Source organism: Ylistrum balloti, unplaced genomic scaffold (genome assembly GCF_031769215.1).
Source record: "Ylistrum balloti isolate Yb309-2 unplaced genomic scaffold, AGI_CSIRO_Ybal_v1 Utg369676, whole genome shotgun sequence".
Lineage (NCBI taxonomy): Eukaryota > Metazoa > Mollusca > Bivalvia > Pectinida > Pectinidae > Ylistrum > Ylistrum balloti.
In genome coordinates, this window is record NW_026781919.1 from 934,623 (window position 1) to 956,750 (window position 22,128).

General features: G+C 34.0%; 1 protein-coding gene across 1 annotated transcript in view; it reads left to right on the forward strand.

Annotated features, from left to right (window-relative positions):
* LOC132563910 (uncharacterized) overlaps positions 1-18,367 on the forward strand; it is a 29,208-nt gene extending 10,841 nt beyond the window's left edge. The window contains exons 6-28 of the mRNA XM_060228672.1: positions 164-276; positions 527-644; positions 1,102-1,110; positions 2,090-2,200; positions 5,544-5,660; positions 6,509-6,622; positions 6,726-6,842; positions 7,109-7,222; positions 7,386-7,502; positions 8,287-8,400; positions 8,881-8,997; positions 10,364-10,480; positions 10,664-10,777; positions 11,165-11,281; positions 12,149-12,329; positions 12,692-12,795; positions 13,797-13,928; positions 14,431-14,607; positions 15,411-15,523; positions 16,061-16,178; positions 16,385-16,393; positions 17,710-17,910; positions 18,045-18,367. Of these exons, the coding sequence (XP_060084655.1) occupies positions 164-276; positions 527-644; positions 1,102-1,110; positions 2,090-2,200; positions 5,544-5,660; positions 6,509-6,622; positions 6,726-6,842; positions 7,109-7,222; positions 7,386-7,502; positions 8,287-8,400; positions 8,881-8,997; positions 10,364-10,480; positions 10,664-10,777; positions 11,165-11,281; positions 12,149-12,329; positions 12,692-12,795; positions 13,797-13,928; positions 14,431-14,607; positions 15,411-15,523; positions 16,061-16,178; positions 16,385-16,393; positions 17,710-17,910; positions 18,045-18,367 (2,867 nt within the window). The remainder of the gene's footprint in view (positions 1-163; positions 277-526; positions 645-1,101; positions 1,111-2,089; positions 2,201-5,543; positions 5,661-6,508; positions 6,623-6,725; positions 6,843-7,108; positions 7,223-7,385; positions 7,503-8,286; positions 8,401-8,880; positions 8,998-10,363; positions 10,481-10,663; positions 10,778-11,164; positions 11,282-12,148; positions 12,330-12,691; positions 12,796-13,796; positions 13,929-14,430; positions 14,608-15,410; positions 15,524-16,060; positions 16,179-16,384; positions 16,394-17,709; positions 17,911-18,044) is intronic.
* The last annotated feature ends 3,761 nt before the right edge of the window (positions 18,368-22,128 follow it).

Genomic DNA, 22,128 nt, shown 5'->3' on the forward strand with positions numbered 1-22,128 from the left:
TGTGTTTCCCTCACCAAAAGTATTATCGATCAACATTTTTTTATAAGATTTCCAATGTCGATACACGAATGTCTCAACGACAAGAGTTTGCAGTCAAACAGCGATTAAAATATTCATAACGCACATCGTAAATCGATTTCTAATGAATGGTGTTGGTTTCCAGAGGAAGGGGCACTGAACTGCGTAAACTACTTAACCAACGGTGTGATCTCTTACGTTTCGGCTCTCAACAATGGCACTGTTGACAACGTCAGTTACTTCCGGTTTACCTGCTTTGTGAGTATAAATCAACTTCCGTTTACTTGCGGGTACTAACCAGATATTCTATGTTGTTATGGTCTTTCACGTGACCATTCCAGCTGATTATTTTACAAATGACGCATTTGGAGTAATTTTTACTTTCCACTTGCTCACGTTCGTAGACGAGGAACTAACGCCATAATGTGTATCATTATGTTTCAGTTCAATAATAAACCGTCAAACTGCAATTCATCTGATAGTATCTTTTCATTATTTTTATAAAAAGGCCGTTCAGATATCGGGTACAAACACAGAACTGAGCATTAATAGTGGAAGTTGCGCTAAAGGACAATCTCCAACTGTAGCTCCCACTGCTGGCGGGAAAGCAACTCTAACTCCAGATGGTACGAACCATTTCATTGCAAATCATAATTTATTTTTTTAATCAGTGATACTCCACGATAAGGCATCGTATTACCGTTTTAACTGTTACTTGTGTATTTATATGGAAGGAAAAACGCCCTTATCAGATTTGTTTTACATACAGATATAATATACAAAACCATATAACCATATATAAATACATGAATACCATAGTCGGTTGACGAATTTCACGTATCATACATCTTGATGAAGTATTCGTGTTGATACAATAATAATTAATAGCTCCTTCCTACTTACCTTTCTCTCTTCCATTCTTCCTTTCTTTCTTTTTGTTTTTTTTTAAACCTGGTATTTCACATTTGATAACATTAAACATATCTTATTGTTTATCATATTATCTGTCTTACGAGGTTACAATTTCTGTGTATGATCAAAACAGAAGTTTCGTTTTTATCTCATTCCATGTGGTGTTGACAGTCCTGTGTCGTAAGTACAATTTTATTATTATTATCTCTAATTATTAGCCACTGTCAGGTGTCCAGTATGTCTGTTGTTGTTTGTATCTCCTTAGTTTAAAGTTTATGATGGGAAATAGTTAGCTTTATACTGTTATGTATAAATATATTTTTATTTGAAACTTCTACTTTAAACTGTTTTTGGAAAAAAATCCAAGGCCATGGTTGTGTAATGTTAAAAATCCTTCGCCATTCGATTTATATTCTATATACATATTGTAAATGTTATTTAGAGGAGTGTCAGTTGTTTTTAGTTTAGGATTGTTACCCCTCTATGTTGTACTATCCTTATGTTATACAAAAGACCAGCAACAACCGTTCTCAAGTACAAATGTTGAGTATTAACACAAGTTGCAACAATGATAACATGTATGGCCTGAGTATCGAGCTTAACAAGTTACTCCTTTCACGGCCACACCAGGACTGACTCTATTTGCTGTGATCTTACAGTTTATCCTAAAGTAATTATAATCTAATTCTGATAGGGAAAGTGTCTTCTACTGATCTACAATTAAACTGTGACCAGTTAATGTCTCACTGGTGGAGAGCATGTCCAGCAAATGTTTCACGACATGATTCTGACACTAAGGTGACCGCAATTAAACTATCTGTCTGATAAGCCAGACGGTCACATTAAGATTTAACACAAATTATGTTCTACACTTGAGCGAAAAATTTCACTATTAACATCCCCCTGCCTAAGAAAACTTTTATGGTCTAAAAGTTCTGAGATAGCAAACTGCTCATGATACTCAGGCTGAGATAATATCTAGTATGTACACAAACACTGGTAAAGTTTACTTGAACAACAGTTAATTCTAAATTCTACAATTAACACAGTTCTAGACAATCTGAAGTCTGCTTTACCAAAGTTAGAATTGATTTATAGGAATCCCTGAATTAAAACTGGCACAGAAAACTACTTTACCTTTAAAATATCCTTTACGTAGGTCCATGTGACCCTGACCCCTGTCAGAATGGAGGCACGTGCACTTACGTGGGCGTAGTTCACACGTGTTCCTGCCCGGCTGGTTATGGAGGAACTAATTGTGACCAGATAGGTAAGTCTGTTGCGTGACACAGCTGATCATACTTACAAACAATAAATGTTGAATTTGTTGCTGTGATAATCTAATGAGTTATTGACATTAATACAATTTGCACGTGTGTTATATAATTATATGTGGTAATTAAACCTGTTCCTCCGTGTTATTACTCCCAATAACATTGTATTATTGTGCGACTCATAGCTATTGATACTAATGATGTATATGAACTTTCATAGTTTTACTCTCACACTATTGCTACCGAAAAATCATTGACTAAGGAACAAAAAAAAAATGAATAAACGCGTACGTGATTTTCCCGGGGACTGCCAGGGATTCTCCTTAATCTGGTAAGTATTTGTATGGTATGACTTCCTATCAAAACTGTATACTAGTTCGTTAAAATAATACATTTTCCTTCTGTAAATGTTACAATTACACTTGACAGAAGAATTTCGTCCTTGTCGTCCCACTATTGTTCCACAGAGGTGAAAGAATATCTATGTGAGTTCAAAACACAGGTATTTCACAGAAATTTAAAACTATTGAAGCACTACGGAGTAAATTTCGCTTAATCATTTATATCATTTAAAGGAATTATACAATGTATTAATGTTTTACACAGTGTCTCGCTTTCTGAAGTACTTAAGCTTGGTGTATTTTCTTTATACTGAAATTGGTTATGTAAAATGTGGATGATGCATAGAATTTACCAATATCAGCAAATGTTTGTAATGTTATTTCGTTTATCAATCACGAAGTTAAATGAAAACCGAAAACAATTTTAAATATCAGAAAAAAATGTTTTTATTCACATACAATGAATCCTACATAGTATGCAATCCATATTAAAGTGTCATTTCAAAATATAGTAAACAAAAATATATAAGATTTTGTCAATTTACAATATAGTGACCAAATTGATATCAGATTGTAACTTCACAATGTAGTAAACAAAACCAGATCAAACATAGGTAACAACGTAACATTTCCGAGATAGAATATTGCAGTCGTTTTTCAAACAGACCTCTTTATGAAACAACTGTTCATCCATGCACATTCAATTTTTGTAGCGAAAATCGATGTAGTGTTGAGCATGCATATATTTTTTTATTTCACTATTGTTTTATATGAGCTGTCAGCTTGTCGTGATACATACAATAGCGTAATGTATTCCAGCCATAAACTGGTCTGGCTATTCTATTGATGTCTGACCATGTTGCGATCAGTTTTACATCCGCCTTGTTTTCAATGCTGGACGAGGATAAAGGCATCATATTCAATACGAGTAGGAGTTCAATCATTCTGTTTTCAATATCGAAAATATGAAGAAAATCGTTTTCTGGTAAAGTATGCATCAGCCATGCAATTATCACGAGCTTCTGTGGTAGTCTGTGTTATCAGGACTAGGTCTTCTAAAATGTATACATACAAACCTCAGTTCGGATAAATTCGCTAATGTTATCATAAACACTGGTAAACACTGAGATATGGGAGGGGAAGGGGGCGGGGTTCTGAAATAATTCATTTTCATGGAGAATTCAGTTTCATTGATTTTGTGGATTAAAACAGATTTATTAAGCTATATAAAAAAAAAACTGATTTTTTTTTTTTTTTGGGGGGGGGGCATAAAAGTTTAGCCCCACGAATATATATGCTATAACAATATTTCAAATACATTTTGAATGAAAGGTATTCTGTAATTCTAAAAATATTGGGGTTACTCTTTCTAATTACATATGTGACAAATAGCATGACATTTATACAAAGATTGTACAAAAGCCGAGGAAATCAATAGAACCCTTTAATACAGAGGTTGATACAATAGTGCCAAACAATGAATTAAACCTCATCATACAGGTGTTTCGGCCTTCTAGGACCCGTCAGTGATGTTAAGGGTGTGAAGTTTGTGCACTAGGAGGAGACTAAGGAAAATCTAAAGTGATCAAAAAAAAAGTAAAAGTCTTGACGAGGAAGTGCTGCACTCCCCTAATTGAATAAATTTCGTGATTTTTATACATCAGACAACTTTAGAACAACGTCAAGTAAACGTGTACATTCTGAACCGTGCCACAATTCGAATGAACTGAAACATGGCATGCAGGTTACAGCAAACCTCGAGGACTAAAAGTCCATCAGCAGTGTCTACCAGTTAGCAGGTGAACGCTATTTTGACACCATATAAATTCCACCAGCAGTGTCCACTACCTGCTATCTTAATAGCAATTAAATCTTGCATGGCACTATAAAAATACTTCCACGTGAATAGGTCATGATCGTCATAACAACATCGGTGAAGTATTTGAGGAGTCTTATTAAAGTGTGCTTTGGTTTGACTCTTGATAATGACATCAAACAGAGTGAGACATGACAAAATTAAACTCCTGTTTCTCCCCTGATATAAGCCATCTATATATTCTTTTCTCTCAATGTGATATCATTTAATACTGCGAAGGTAAAATTTGCATATTGGAATCCAATTACCAGGACAGGTAACAGGTAACAGATTGAGGGAGTAACTCTGGTTTGTTTAAAGTATAGTTAGATAATATTATTTCCATTTTGTTATCTTGAATCCTATTTCTTCAATATATTCTTAACCAAAATTTCATCTTTAAATAATATGAAGGACGTCCGTTTAACTTAATACTGAGATGAGTTGTCCTTCTCTCACAGCCACATTCAAATATAGCGTCAAGTCGAGGCTATAACATCGCCTCCGTGGATATTTCCACGTCACCGTGAAGAGTGAAAGCATTGGACTCTTCTTGTATGCCAAGCGTGCTACAGAGCAAACTTTCTGGACTCGAGAATCACACGTAGCAGAATTACAATTTTTCAGCCTGCATTTGATATTGGTTCAATATTGGAATACAACTCTTGTATTTTAAAAAAATGTCGTTTTATATCGACTTAAACAGTATTATTGCAGGGGACACAAAGGAATATAGATTGGGTGGCGACCACAATACATCGGCATACAAGTGTGAAATATAAATGGCAGATAAAAATTGTATACAACTTTACCTGACTACACAAGAATTCGGTTTAGCAACGTGATTGTGTTACGGCTGGTACTTGATGAATGATACAGATTAATACCTTTTGTACACCAGCTGTAATATTAATATTGTAATTTAAAATCTGTCGGGACTATTCATCTCGCTGTAATTGACGAGGATTTAATTTGCGTATTCACAACACAATAATTGATCCTTAATCTGTATGTACACAATATTCATATACCTTTCATAGTATATCAAATGAGCCTCTCTTTCAAACGTGTATCTAAATAAGAAACATTTCACTTTTTTGTTCAACTATATAATGTCATTTTTTTCGAGGCGTTTATTTTTAGATCCTTGCACTTTGACCTCTCCGTGCCAAAACGGCGCCACGTGCAACAATCCGTCATCAAACGTCTATACTTGCACGTGCCCCACGGGTTACAGTGGAACAGATTGCGAAAACACACGTAAGTAAATCAAATTCACAAAAAGTTGGGTATAAAAATTTACTGATATTATTTAATGATTTTGGTCAAGAAGAAGACGCCACATTCCAACGAGTTTTAAAGAGACTAATCATTGGTATCGTCTCATTCTCATGGATATGTCAATCTGGGAGTTAAGATCAGCTAGTTCCACCTGAATTTCACTTTTCCTTATTGAAACGCAGCTCCTTATAATCGTTTGTCACGCGATACAAGTAAAACCACTTTGATTGTGCAGCAACGATCGTCTCGAGAACCAGATAAACTATTTAATATTCTGGCAAAATATAATCTATATTAACATGTCTTCCTAAACGGGCTCGCGATAGAGGGGAAGTTGTCCTTTCCGGGCTCCGACAGATATACATAATTTACCAATTTATTTCTTTTACATGTGAAAATCATCCTGTTTGTTATTCATATGATTCCATGTTATCTTTTTCAATGAAATCAACAAAAATCTCCCAGATATGGAAACTCATTCCCTTTGGTGGATTAAAACCAAGTGTTCAGTTATGTTAAAGAGATAGGTATATTTGGCAAAAAAAGAATGATATTAGACGTTCCAATTCGTTATTTATTTTTTCAAGGTGCGGAATATATTATATTGATATATTGTTATATCAATTATTCTGCATGTTGAAGAGTCATTAAATGGAAACACCTTATAAAGAATTCCTCACACTCTTCTCAGCATTATCTGATGTTTTATAGTTGTAAAGGGGCAAGTTGATAAGTAAAAGAACAATTTTCAAACATGAAACATCTGTAAGAATGCTGTGAAGTTGCATTAGCAAACATCTTTGGATATCTTGTGTTCTATTTCTAAGTACCGTGTGATCTCGGAACGCCCTGTCAGAACGGTGGAACATGTCAACCAGTAGGATTTAATTACACCTGCGCATGTGCAACCGGATACAGCGGGACGAATTGTCAATCATCAGGTGAGATAAATGGAAATAAAGAAATGTCTGAGAATGTTGCTTTAAATATGGAAAGTATTCAGCCAATTAAAAAATATATTTAATTTGCTGTCTTTTATAACAGATCCTTGTGTTCTGACGTCACCTTGTCAGAATGGCGCCACGTGCACCAACCCTTCGTCCGGAACTTATACGTGTACATGTGTCAATGGCTATAGTGGAACAGATTGTGAAAATAAACGTAAGGTTGTCAACGTACACGTACAGAAACCTTTCCTTTTACTTAAATGAACTGCTCTCCTGGAAAATAGAGAATAATACATGTATGAATTAAAACAGTTATTTTAAATTCCCTAGCTGAAAAACAAAGATTTTACATAGAGAAAGTTTTATTATATCACACAAGGTATTCGCAAATAACGGCAATTCAATGTTAGATTTGATCAGAAACTTTTTGAAGTGAAATGATAGTAAATGTTTATTTTTTCAATATTTTTCGTCATACAGTACCGTGTATCATCGATCTCCCATGTCAAAACGGCGGCACTTGTCAGCCGTCTGGATTTACTTACACGTGCGCATGCGCATCAGGATACAGTGACACTAATTGTACTTACAAAGGTGAGAATTCGTCAGAAAATTTACTTAAACATATTTACACTTGTTAATTTAACACCCGTAAATTTCATATGAATTCAAAACTGAATGTTCACTTCTGTTCAAAATCAAAAAACGATTTCATTTTCCCAATTTTACTTCTTGATATTTCATTTTGATTCAAAAGACTCCTGTGTCGTTGACGCTCCTTGCCAGAATGGAGCAACATGTTCCAACCCATCATCCGGTACATATACGTGTTCATGTGCTTCCGGTTACAGTGGCGGAAACTGCGAAAGTGAATGTAAGTATAAAGTACCTATCATTTTTTTTTATATGTAAATTGATTACAGCGATGAAAACCAGCGATGCAAATGTAAGAACAAACCATAAATAGTGATACAAAAAATAGATAAAAGATGAAATTCGGTAAAAGAAATGATGAGATTGCCCAAAACCTTTGACTGCTCCAAGAGTGAACTAGATAAATACCAGGAAAAGAATTAAATTTTAATTTCAAAGCGGACATCTGAACTGCAGTAACGATGTATATATATCCCTAGTTATATTCTATTCTATATTCCATTTCCTGGTATGAAATTGGAAATAATTGATGCTCTTTAGCATGCCTGGTGGTTTCTTTGTTGTTGGTCTGGTCCTCATTTACGTATGTGACATTACTTGACTAACAAAGATTCACATGACTGATATCGTCGAAAAAAACAGAAGACGCTTACTTTTCTGGAACACCTGGTCTTTTTCTCTTTTAACTGCTTCATGAGTCTCTGTATTTTTACGCATGTTTTGCCACACCGTCGTAAAATTCTGAGCTCGAATTAAGACCATATTGACATATCACCATTCCCTTTGTTGTCTCTATTCATAAACAGGATAAGTATCATGTACCCAAAAAAAGGTTTTTATCAACATGAAAGTTTGTCAGTTTACTAAATTGTGGAAAACGAGAGAGAGAAAAAGATGTGACACCGTGTTATGAAATAATTAGGTATTGATACCTTGTGTTCCTCTATCTTTATGTTGGGTTTGGATGTTTTATCTCATTAATGGTATCAACTTGTTTCCCATAGTACCTTGTGAATTGTCAAATCCTTGTCAAAATGGAGGAACATGCCAACCTTCCGGTCTTACATATACCTGCGCATGCGTCAGCGGATACAGTGACACAAATTGCACTTGGTCAGGTAATGCACATTCAGTCGTGTCATCCACGTTTTAATTCCTTCGAAAAATGACATATAGAAATATACTTGAAGTTCTTCTGAAATTAATCAATTATTGCATTATGTGGCTAGTGTATATACCATCTAAACTCTTTTTCCATTGATTTTTATTTGTCATCGACTCCAACTTCTAGGTTTCAAAATTAAGGCCCGCATCACTGCGTCATTATACAAACACGAAGCAGCGCGGTGTAATGCAGCTTTACTCATTTTTTTGGTTTTACAAATTCTGAATTTATACTATTCACTTATCTTTATTTCTGTTTCATTTTCTACGAAGTTCACCTTATCAAATTCTGCCACGGCGGAATTAGAAATGAGTTTATCCAAGCAACAAAAATATATTATGTTCGTTATATTAGTGCACAAAGTGCATGAAGAATACTTAATAGAATAAACCATGTTGATAGAAGTGTTGATGGACAATTATCCCTTTTTCAGATCCGTGCACTCTGGCCCAACCTTGCACGAATGGCGGCACGTGCAGTAACACGGCTAGCGGTGTATATTCTTGCAGTTGTGTGGCGGGATACTATGGAAACGACTGTCAAAACACAAGTAAGAAAATTATGTTGTTTCTCCTAACCCTTCTATTCGATATGCACATTTGACCATATCATAACTGAAGATATAAGAAAGTGAAACGTCTGTAGTCCATATGGATTTGAAAATATGGAAATATATAAATGTCTTTCTATAGCGCTTTCATGTCTTCATGTTGAAATCTACCGATTTGACACACGTGTATTAATTCCTCGTAATGTCTCTAATCTTATAAGGTCGAAACTCGTTATCTCGAAATTCAAGGGACAGTGGAAAATATTTCGACTTATCCGAATTTCGACTCAAACGAAGTGTATAAATAAGGTTGACGATGTCAGTTTCCTGACTTTGATAATGGTTGTACGAAGTAGGGCTGCGATAGCACGCAAGCAGCGTAGTTTAATCTGTGTTTTGAAATGGCAGCATATAAACAAATGAATTTAAGTCTACTTTCTCCTTTCATTGTTTATTCAAACAAACAACAAAACATGTAATAATAATTCCAATCAATTGCATTGCGATCGCGTCGTTCCGTCCCGCACACGTGTACAGTAACCTTACTAAGCACATATACATCATATATTTCACGGAATGAACATAAAACGAAATTAAAATTTTCTTTCGATACGTTACAAGAAACGATGTATAAAGCTATTGATAATATCAATATGACTTTATTACAAATCAATAAACATATGGAAAACGCGGCGCTGGAGAGTTTTTACCTGTTAAAGGAAACATTGTGCAAGTGCTAGTCTTAACAAATCACGCACCGATATATACTCTGTCAATGAAAAATACTTTCAGCACTTCATTGTCCAAATACTAAATCTAATAAAGTTCCCAATCACAGTCATTTAGTAAACAAGCTTAAAATTAGTACATGTAAGTCACTGGTACAGAAATGTGACACACGAAGAAGCCAAACTTTAATTGGAAAATTAAATTGGTAATCAATCACCAGAGACCAAGTGTGTACGACGTGTGTGGCGCACAGGTGACTTCCTTCATTGTGTATGTATTGACCGATTTCGTCAGAAGACGTGCTGATGTTTCCACAAAAATGAATTCCTAGACAACGAGTGACCTTCCCATTGCTTTACAATTGAAATGACTGAAAAATCACTTCAACTCAACCAAAAATCCGATTCAGAGTGAAATTCGATTCATCTGAACTAAAATTACAAGGATATAGAAGGAAAACAATCGGGAAATGGAAAATGTTTTTTGATTACGATTTTATTTCGACGCAAACAGAATTAACATAATTTCGACGCAAGCGATTTCGAGAAAACGAGTTTCAATTTATTTAATTATTCTTCCAATCGGAGTTTGTTGACAATTAGAAGTTACCAAATGAATGACGCTTTTATTTGTCCAGATCCTTGTTTACTGTCAAGTCCCTGTCTGAACAGTGCCACATGTTCTAACCCATCGTCCGGAAATTATTCATGCTCATGCTCTACCGGATACAGTGGAACTTCATGCGAAACAGAAGGTAATACTCCACCTTTTGTATTGTGTTTATTTAAATGCATGTAAATATCCATAAATACAAAATAATATGAACAACGATGGAGACACGTGAATTAGTTTGTGATGATTCGAATACAGAGAAAAAGTGTGACCTTTCATATGATAAACAAATAAATCTCATTAAATCTGCCTTTTTTTCTTAAAGTACCCTGTGTTCTCACAAATCCTTGTGAGAATGGTGGCAGTTGTCAGGCAGTTGGCTCTTCGTACCAATGCACGTGTGCTACTGGCTATAGCAGTGATAACTGCACCTACGCCAGTATGTATAGCTAATTGATATGTTCTTACCTAAAAGTTATAATTCAAATTTGCTCAGGTACTTGTTAATCACTATCGGGCACAAAATCATAGATGACTTTTGTGGTTATAACATTGTATTTCCTTTGGAAACAAGTTCACGGTACCTGATTTTTATTTGTTTAATTGTAGATTGCTAATTCTATGTTATGTTCATTCATCATTTCTTGAAATTTTACTTGAAATCCTTTTAAAAAATTAAGTTTCATGATTGTCAACAAATTACCATTTTGAAAATTTAGAACATGGGAAATATTCATTTAATTATGTTTTATCACAAGAGATATACAGACCAATATGAAATAAAATCTATTTAAAACTATTCAGCTTTATTTGTCTTGCTCTACAGACCCATGTCAGATCAGTGCTCCATGTCAAAATGGCGCATCTTGCAGTAATCCATCATCTGGGTCTTACAGTTGTACTTGTGTAATCGGTTATTTTGGCACTAACTGTGAGAATAAACGTAAGTAAGCTACAGTAAATTGGAGAAGATAAGCCTAGTTGTCTCCCCTCAGTAGACAAATCATTATCTGTTCTTCGGTCATCTGACCCGTCCACCATGCATAAACTTTTGACATCTTAAACTTCTTCTCAAGTTCCACCAGTGGGATTGGGCTCAAACTTGCAGGAAATGAGCCATGGCATCCATCTTGAAAAACATATTTTAAACTTCTTCTCCAGTTCCACTGGTGCCATTGAGCTAAAAATTGGTGGGAATGTTAACAAAAGGTAGCCAATAAAGTGTTGTCAAAACTTTGACACAGCAGCCAGGGAAGCCATTTTGTAACATGACTGTGCAATCATAGTTTTCCTGTGCAACATTTATTTCAAACTTCTCAAGCTTCACCAGTTGGTTTGAGCTCCAACTTTACTGTCAAGAAATAGGTAACACTTGTTACAGTTACCTACTTCTCACCAAAACTACCATCTGCATCACGGAAAACATCTTCTTAGTAAGATTTCATTCAGAGTAACAAAAACAACCCTTCTCCCTGCTGAAACTTTTTTTTTGTAGTCAGATGATTTTTTATCAAAATTCAGTTTCATAATGTTTTCCCATTACCTGTGTTTAGTGTATATTGTATTTAGAGTGATAGTGTTCACTTTCGTGCTCAACACAGAGGATAAATTTCAAATTATACAGATTTCTTTCCTGACCAGAATTTTGTTCTCAAGATTGATTTCTGTGAAATAACTCAACTTCCAACAGATAAATATGAAATTCTTTGTTTCTCTCAAGTTTCCAATATTTTACGTAAAATTGGCTTCATTATGACAAGCTGTTTGTTGTCGATCAGATTTGGCATTTGAAGGATTCTTGTATCAACAGGGTCATGTATATTCCCGTTAGCCTGGGATAATAAATGGTGGGACAGTCAACATGACAATGACGTCACATTCACGTTCACAAGTTCTCAAATATCTGGTTGGTCAGTTGCTTTGACGTCGGCAACTATCACATCATGGTCATGTGTCATCGAAGACACCACACAGAATATCTTCATTTTCAAGTTTGTATATTTTCTGTTTTAATCATTTTCATATTTGTAATTGTGAAATTCATACTGAAATGAAAAACGTAGCTCTTGGTCTTATTCAAAATCTCCATATAAATATTTCTTTTCTTCATAATTGTCCAAGTTTCATCAATTTGAGTTGAATTAAGATTCTGTTGGCATCAGTATTTTCTACATCAAGAATGTCGTCTTGAGTCCTCTCGGGGTGCAATATTTATAGATATATTTAAATGTAATCAAACTATTGCAAAATGAAAAAAAACTTTTGTTTTCAATGGTCAGGTTTTGATGTGATACTGCATAAGAAGATAGATTCCGTAGTTGTTACTTATGATATTATTGTTACGACTTTTCAGAAGTGACGTCAATGTGACAGTTTCTGGTAACACCTACAGTGCCTACCTGTGTATGAAGTGGACTAAACTGACAGACTATTCCTACTACTACTATCTACATACAGGTAATTCAGTCTTGTTATATTTATACCTTAATGTAAACAATAAGTTGTATCGAAACAAATGTTCATGGTAAGTTTACCAGCAAAGTTTAATAATATGATGCCATGGAAACTTGTACCATACAATTGGATAGCAAATCTTCTATACAAATTCAGAATAGATACATCAGAGTCAAATAATGAGGTTAGCTGCAATATACAGCTGATTCGTCCTTCAAGGGCTCATAAGTGATGCTAAGGGTCTATATTTTGAAACCCTTAGAGTCAACAGTAGAAGTCGACAGTTATCAACAGAAACATCAAAATCTGTACCAGTGATTTTTGGTTCAACTATTTTGTGTTATTTAGGTTGGTGCTCACATTAGCCTCACAAACATATGAATTGTATGAATATGGTTTTCTAATGCTAAAAAGTGTAAATTAATATCATAACTATATCCACATTGTTTTGTGTTCATATCAAAATCATTTTTATTGGAACAGATCTGTTAAATGGGTCAACCATATAAATTTTATTCTGATCTGCTTTTTAAATATCATTAAGAGTGGTATAAATACATCATAAACATCTGTAGGACAATCAGTCGAGATTGACAAACACACTTCTCTATATTGTACATGTAATAATAATAGATAAAGTTTCCAGTCCCTGCAGTACTACAATTGATTAGCGTCTACTCCGATTATCACTAGTATTGTACAAAAAACACATAAATGAATAGCCTATTAAATACAAATAGAACTACATACAATCCATTGACATGTGTATTCAATAATGTAAATGAAGTCCTATTTTTGTAAATACATATATATTGTACTTAATTTTATTGAATTATGGTAGGGAAGGATTGGAGGTGGGGTATTGTAGTTTCTTTACAGTCAGTGTTAGCATCTACAACCAATGTCAAAAATACTCAATCAGCTTCTCAGAATGTATACAAACAACAACCACCAAATTTGTTATTTCATTCATTTTCTCATGTAACTCCTTATACATTTTGCAGATACAAACTCAAACGCAAACGCTTTCCGAGTATTTTTGGAGGATTCAGCTACCGCACAAGGTGATGTCACAACCTACTGTGTGGCATCCTCTCCTCCCAACACCGAAGAGTTCCACATGCTTGTGAAACAAGGTAGTTTCGCTAAATGCATTGATATCAATATATTTTCAGTTTTAATTGCCTTTGTCTCCCTTTATATCAACTCATTTTGGAGTATCACTCTCGGCATAATAAAAAAATCACAAATTTTCAAGGAACTTGAATTTCATAATTTGAAAAAAAAAATTTCAGTAGGACTTGATTTAGTGGATGGACCTTTCTAACAAAATCCACCAGTAACATAATCCATATTGACTTTTATCTGTTTATCATTTAGTGGACATATAAATTCAAGGATTTACAGTACCCACAAACTCAATGAAAATGAACTCCTGTGAATATAAAAGATTTTACAATATTGAATATTTTAATGGTTTTCTCTATTTACATTAAGACACCACCTTTGACAAATTTCAGCTGCAATATGTACCATAATCCAATAAATACTTCTTCGATTGATCTTGTTGGCTAAGATGGAATTCTACACATCATTTTTATATTGTTTCCTTACATTGGAATATTTTCTGTCAAACAGGATATGAAACCAGTTCAAAGCAAACATGTGCTTCACCATTTCTCGGTACTTTTACCTATCAGTATAGTGATGGGAGTAGCACCTCCTGTGGAACCGGAAGTGAATGGGATGTCTGCTCGGACACATCTATCATGACATTTAACTACAGCAAATGTTCCACCAAAGTGGCCTTTACACGTAGGTACAGAACGGATCTGTAAATTAATGCATCAAATAGTTGATTTTAATTGTAAATATTTGTAGTATTTCAGTTCACTTAAATTATATCTTTGTTTTAAACTCTTACCATAATAAATATTTTTCATGTCGGTATAAACTACTGGATCTTAGCCACAACATCAAGTAGGAGATATTTGCTTTATTTATTTGACAACAATTGCGAAACAAGTTATTTCAACTTATACTAATCACTCTTGTTGGCCCGAATGTAAGCGCGCAAGGGGTCTTATCGTGGGAGGAAACCGGAGTCTCCAGGGAAAACCCATGTGGTCGGGCAGTTAACCCTTACCTCTGACGTCAGTTCCAGGAATAGAACCCTGTACGGCTAGGTGAAAGGCGAGTGTGTTACCACTGCGCCACCCAACCACTCAATCTATTTGCTTGTTTGGGAGATTGGTTGAAATTTGTATAGCCAGGATCGTTTTGAGTTGGGGTCTAATATTGTAGTAGCCGCTTGTTTCCTCACTAGACAACATACAGGAGGCCCACCGCCTTCCACGGAGAACAATTAGGGTAAAGTGTCTTAGCCGAACACACAGTAACGTCAGCACAGGCCACTCTGTTTTTCATCTTTCTGAGAAACAAACCACCATTTGTAGGAGGCGCTGATTAAATATGCTATAGATATGCCGTGTGATAAACCAATAAAGAAACAGTTTGGCGTGATTGACCGAAAGTTATAGGGTCAACATGTTTTCATGCACAATAGTAACAGCAGGTTGCCAAAATATGATTGTTTTTACTCTGCTTTTTGTTGACAGAGGAAGGACAGGTGTACTGTGTTAATACATTAACATTCAATGATGTATACTACCAATCTACTATCAACCTTGGCACTATAGACAACACTAACTTCTTTCGATTCTCATGTTTCGTAAGTACAATTTATAACAAAACCATTATGGGGCAGTGTCATCTTGCAAACTTTTGATTTCCACAGTTGCCTCATTGGTTTCAAAATATAGCACCTCAGCATCATGGAAGAGTCCTAGAAGGACGAAACAGCCTTATTATGCAGTTTAATTCATGGTTTGTCTCCACTCATAAAATTCTAAATTTGTATTTAAAGGTGTTATTCTGTCATGTATCTTCTGTATAATATCTCAGTACAATTTGTTTACAAGCATTCAGATATGCTACAAAAACATATATCCCCGTATGTTTGTTGTGACTGTGTACGTGTATATCAATAGTTGTGATATCATGTATAACTTCATAACTAATTGAACCTTGATTCAATATGTGTAAATGTTCTGACATGGTATTTGAAAAAAATAGTAATATGGTGTTATGCCTATATTTCGCTACATTATGACACAGTTTGAAAGTTTGTTTCATTTTTCATTACTACCATCAAACATATATATTTTTGGTTCTTTTTTTTTTTATTTATTAATCATTATCATAACAGGCTGTGACGTCGCAGGGATCTGACGTCCAGACTAGTGTTCAGCATGGCAGCTGTGATCGAAATCAAATTGCGACGTCGGTTCCTTCAGGTGGAGCTACAGCTACGCTTACAGCTGAAGGTCAGTTTATTGTGCAAAGTTTTAAACCATATGTTAAGAAATCTTGTACAAGTCTACACAAACTCCATAGACAATATTTCACACTTAATTGTTTAGTTGCAAGAGAAATACTCTTTGGAATCCAAATTATCTTGATGAATATGATGAATGTCATTTGAAATTGTTACATATATTCTTGTGTTTTCCTTTCATGTGCACACCAACAGTTACATGCCGTAAGTATGTGTAACGTTAGACAGAATAGAAGAAATAAGATATTGTCAAGATTTCTCAGCTTTGACTATCGTCTTGAAAACTATTGCTCTTTTATTCATAGTAAAATTTCAATTTTGTTCGCAAGCTCAGTGCAATTCTATAAAAGAAATTAAAATTTATGATGGTATTTCATTTTGCTTACCATGCATACACAAAGAATACATGATGCATTCCGTCCGTCGACAAAAGCTCTTGCATGCTAGGTTTGAAATCCAGTAACAGAAAATTAAGATGGAAATAGTCCATTCTACACCCAGTGTCATCCTCCTAATGGATTTCTACCAGTTAAAAATGTACTAACTTTATTTAACATGCTGGAGTGAGCTCAATCAAACATGTTTTCATTATCTGACTTAATCTCATCTACCTTGGCGGATCTTGTTAAGACAGGAATCTAAATTTAATATACTTCATGTTGATAAATCCCATTAAATTTGTTCTCTTGTAAAGAAGGATTCTGACATCCTGTTCTCCTGTGAAGGGGAAGATTCTGTTGTCCTGTTTTCTTGTAAAGCGAGATTCTGACATCTTGTTCCCTTGTCAAATAAAAGAAGATTTGCCAAGACATAGTTAGATATGAAAACATGTCAGCTATGTCGTTCACGGTCTAATATACGGCTACTAATTATAAAATGTCTTGTACATTTGTTCTTAGCCTCCCTATTATTCCTGCACATATTATCAGTTCTTTATGGATAATAAGTAATTCTTTATGGATAATAAGTAATTCTTTATGGATAATAAGTAATTCTTTATGGATAATAAGTAATTCTTTATTGATTATAAGTAATTCTTTTTGAATAATAAGTAATTCTTAATGGACAATAAGTAATTCTTTATGGATAATAAGTAATTCTTTATTGATTATAAGTAATTCTTTATGGATAATAAGTAGTTCTTAATGGACAATAAGTAATTCTTTATGGATAATAAGTAATTCTTTATGGATAATAAGTAATTCTTTTTGAATAATAAGTAATTCTTAATGGACAATAAGTAATTCTTTATGGATAATAAGTAATTCTTTATTGATTATAAGTAATTCTTTATGGATAATAAGTAGTTCTTAATGGACAATAAGTAATTCTTTATGGATAATAAGTAATTCTTTATTGATAATAAGTAATTCTTAATGGACAATAAGTAATTCTTTTTGAATAATAAGTAACGATAAACAAATACGTGTGTAACATTATCAATATTGGTATCCAATTGATTTACAAAATAAGTTAATAGACGGTATAATTGGTAATTTTATGATTTTGTTTGCCTTTAGTTCAATCAGCGGGAAGCTCAACTTCTGGAAGTGACACAAGTGTCGCTCTTGGCTCCATTGTCGGGGCCGCAATTGGCGCTCTGTTCCTATTCGCCTTGTTAGCCACAGTTGCCATTCTGTGTAAGAAGATCCAGGACCGGAAACGAAATAAACAAGTTGACACTACAGATAACTTGGCGCAGAAATTACCAACACCAAAAGGTAACATACTGAAGTCGGGTCTGTATTTGTCTTTTTGAATGTACCCTAAATTGCTGTTAAATCAAAAACAAATATTTTAGAGCTCGGCTCATTTTAATTTAAAGTTTATTGTGATTAGATATATTTAATTTCAGCCCCTACAGCGACACACAATGTATTTTTTGGCAAGTTACCAAAGAAGACATCATTACCTCCACTGTCAGGTAACGTCTCGTCCCTGCCTGCCCTGCCAGGAAATCTTCCATCAATCACTCCAGCACTCCCATCCTCAGCATTAACGCCAGAGACTTCAACACACATGACGTCAATGTCTACGTCACAAAAGCCGTCAACACAGACCCTTTCTCCTTTGACGTCACCAACGACACAATCCACTCCAACGTCACCTGATGTCACTCGTCCCCAAATGATAACTGATCTCACATGCACTGACATAGCATTTTCTGATACTAACTGATATCAAAGACAATGTAATGAAAAAATGTTACAGTGAGTATTTTCTGCTCAAAGGTTTTGCAGTCTGAATAATGGATTTACTGGCACAGAGATTTAATGTACAATGAATAAATGTCTTTTTTTATTTTTCATGAAAAATCTTCCGGGTAAATTTTATCGATTTCTTTACATCATATCAGCTATATCATTTGAAAAGTTGATATATAGATAATTTTTTAACAAATGTTAATTCTATGCCACATAATAAGGAAGAGTTATAAAGATTCTGAATTAGACGATTCTACCAAGAAAAAACTTTTCTTTCGTCCTCGGTAGATATATTCCCAGGTTGATAAAATCATCTGCTGATAAAATCAAAGAGCTAAAATTTTACAATATGTAAGGACTGCACAAAAAACATGCAAGTGACTAGCACCTTTCAATACAATTTTATAACTAGAAATAGTAAAGCCAAACAATAAACTGCATCATACCACTGTTTCGTCCTTATAGGATTTGTCACTGATGACAAGGGCCTAAATTTGGAAGCTTTGCAGGTGTCAGAGGAAAATTCAATTTTGTCCAAGCAGATAAGAAAAAAAAAAGAGGTGCATTAAACCCATAATTCAATAAATTTCATGTTTTTCAATATTTGTGGCAAAAGAACGCCAAGTACATTTAATGAATAAGAATGTGGTATGCTGGTTACAGTAATGCCAAACATGGTCTAAACAAGTTTTGCTTATATCTATTTATAGATGCTGAGTTACTGATGCTGCGTTTACCAGACGCTCAGGACTTGAGGTCGAAACCAGCATTAAACTACTTCCGGCAACAACAATACAGTTGTCTTGACAACAACAGTAAAACATCTGTCTAAGATATGTCTTTTCATTTACCTTGAGAAAAAGTCATCTTTACAGAGGGCTTTAGATGACGGACAGAATCAGATTTTAGAAAATACCTTCTAATTATGCAAGCATAAATGTATATTAGTAATATGTACAGTCTAACCCCAAAAATGACATTGGTAACTGGTATATTATGACTTGGCATTCATTCTGAATATTTTATCGTCTTGTTAATTGAACAGATTGAGCAAGCACGTTGTGAGAAGCTGTTTAATGTGATTATATTTTGTGGGTGTCAAATGAGCGGAGGAAATCATGGAATTCATCTTCAACAATGCCTTAAAATGTTAATTCTAACTTAGCAGTATTATAACACACTTCCCAACTGATTAATATCATGTACACTTACCAAGAGGCCATGTAAATTCGAACTTGGTAGGGTGGTAACACGTTTCCTAAGAGGCTGTGTACAATGTAAATTCTAATACAGCAGTATTGTGTAACATTTCTGAAGAGGCTGAGTAGATTGTAAATTCTGACATAGCAGTATCGTAACCCATTTACTGAGAGGCTATGGTGGTTGGTATCATTTTGTCGCTCAACAGAATGACAAACTCTTGTCATTTGGCAGCGATAACTGTCATTATGTCATGGCTCAAAGACAGTGACTATCATTATATCAATGCGAAATAATGACAATTAGCTAGGTGTATAGATGAAGATAATCATTTTGTTGGGTCAACAAAATGGCAGGAATCGGCCACCATAATAAGGCGACTACTCCTTGCACGACAAACACATGTACTGGTCACTATCCTGTTAGTAAGTATTGTTATGTAAACAGTATTCAATTGATGTGTTGCTACAGCAATAGGGAGGAATATTTCTAAATAATGAAGTGTATGTACTTATTTTAATAGAGTATTTCATTGTGTGCACACATACATGTTTATATGCAATTACATGTGTTTGATAGTTCTTGTATTCCTACCTTTTTTTACCTTGTCACAGAATCATTGGCCATCAACTCCTTATGGAGCCCTGTGTACTTGGCTTTAATTTAGGACTTACAATGAATATTTGGTGTATCCATTTGGATACGATTAGCTTGTAAATTTTCATGCAATGCATGACATTTGTTACATTTTCTTGAAATGAACGTAATGTGTATGATATTTGTGACATGTGATATCCATGTAGTAAAAATTCAGTGCAATTTATGTACTAAATTTAATGGCAAGTGCTGTCTACATCTCCTTTTAATATTGCACTGATATTTATTTCAATATTTTGTATTATTCACTGTGATATGACATGTACAGTTGTATATATATTTCATATATTTTTATACCCTAAAACACAGTAATCAGTGGACCTCAAAAATAAGCCTGTGGTTTAACACCTAAAGAAACCTATTCATATACAACCAAATCCATTTGTATAAAAATATTTTATCCTTGTAATTGATGTTTGATATTTTATTAGCTTTTTTTATTTCATTATGAAACTTACGAACATACAAAATTAAATTATGTGATTTATAATTGATGTTAATAAGTTTAATTCTGTGATTAATAAGAAGTATTGGGTGTACATATCACTATCTCTAACACATTGTTAGAAGTGTTTTATCATTTGTTGTTTAAGTATTCTGTGATTTAGCCTGCAACTGTGATAACCCCTGTTATAACACCTGTGGTAACACCTGTTATAACACCTGTGATATCTGCTGTTACAACACCTGCGATAATTCCTGTTATAACACCTGTTATAACTCATGCGATAATTCCTGTTATAAAACCTGATATAACACCGGTTATATCTCCCGTTATAACACCTTTGAGAAATGTTCAATCTAGCCATTAAAAAGGGAAGATCTGTTGAAGGCCTCATTCTGAAGTTTCAAATCATTTTACATTGTATATCTTGTTTTGTTATGTGTATCCTTGTCAAGCTTGTGTGGAAAGTAAAATCCACATTATTGCATAATAAAGGAAATTGATTCATCTTATAAGTATGGAGAGATATATTTTGTTTTACTGATTATAGTCTGTTCTACCTAATGTAATTTAGAGTTATAGTCTGTTCTACCTAATGTAATTTAGAGTTATAGTCTGTCCTACCTAATGTATTTCAGAGTTTAAGTCTGTTCTACCTAATGTATTTCAGAGTTTAAGTCTGTTCTACCAAATGTATTTTAGAGTTATAGTCTGTTCTACCAAATGTAATTTAGAGTTATAGTCTGTTCTACCGAATGTAATTTAGAGTTATAGTCTGTTCTACCTAATGTAATTTAGAGTTATAGTCTGTTTTACCTAATGTAATTTAGAGTTATAGTCTGTTCTACCTAATGTAATTTAGAGTTATAGTCTGTTCTACCTAATGTAATTTAGAGTTATAGTCTGTTCTACCAAATGTATTTTAGAGTTATAGTCTGTTCTACCAAATGTAATTTAGAGTTATAGTCTGTTCTACCGAATGTATTTTAGAGTTAGTTATAGCACATCGTTTAAACCTATTGAGATGTACCATTTCAAATTGTTTGCCAACAAATACTAGGGATAGACATATTTTCGGTCATATTAGCAACTGCTAATATGAAGGATGAACTAGATGAATATTTTAAATCTATGATCGCAGATGTCTATGTTACCGTTATTTAAGTTTCTGACTATAGTAAGCATGTGTAGTGAATCTACTTTTAGTGACTGTAAAAGGTCATTACCAATTATGCTGTAACAGAGCCCCAAGCTTATAAAATAATTTGATATAGAGATCTACAGCAGTAGCTTTAACACTGTCTATACATTATATCCCTAATGTATAGCACTTCTATCTAGTTTATCTAAATTTATAATTATAATTACATACCTACTTCTAAATATTAAACTGTTGACCATAAATATGTAATTTTACGTCTTAAATTAAATTA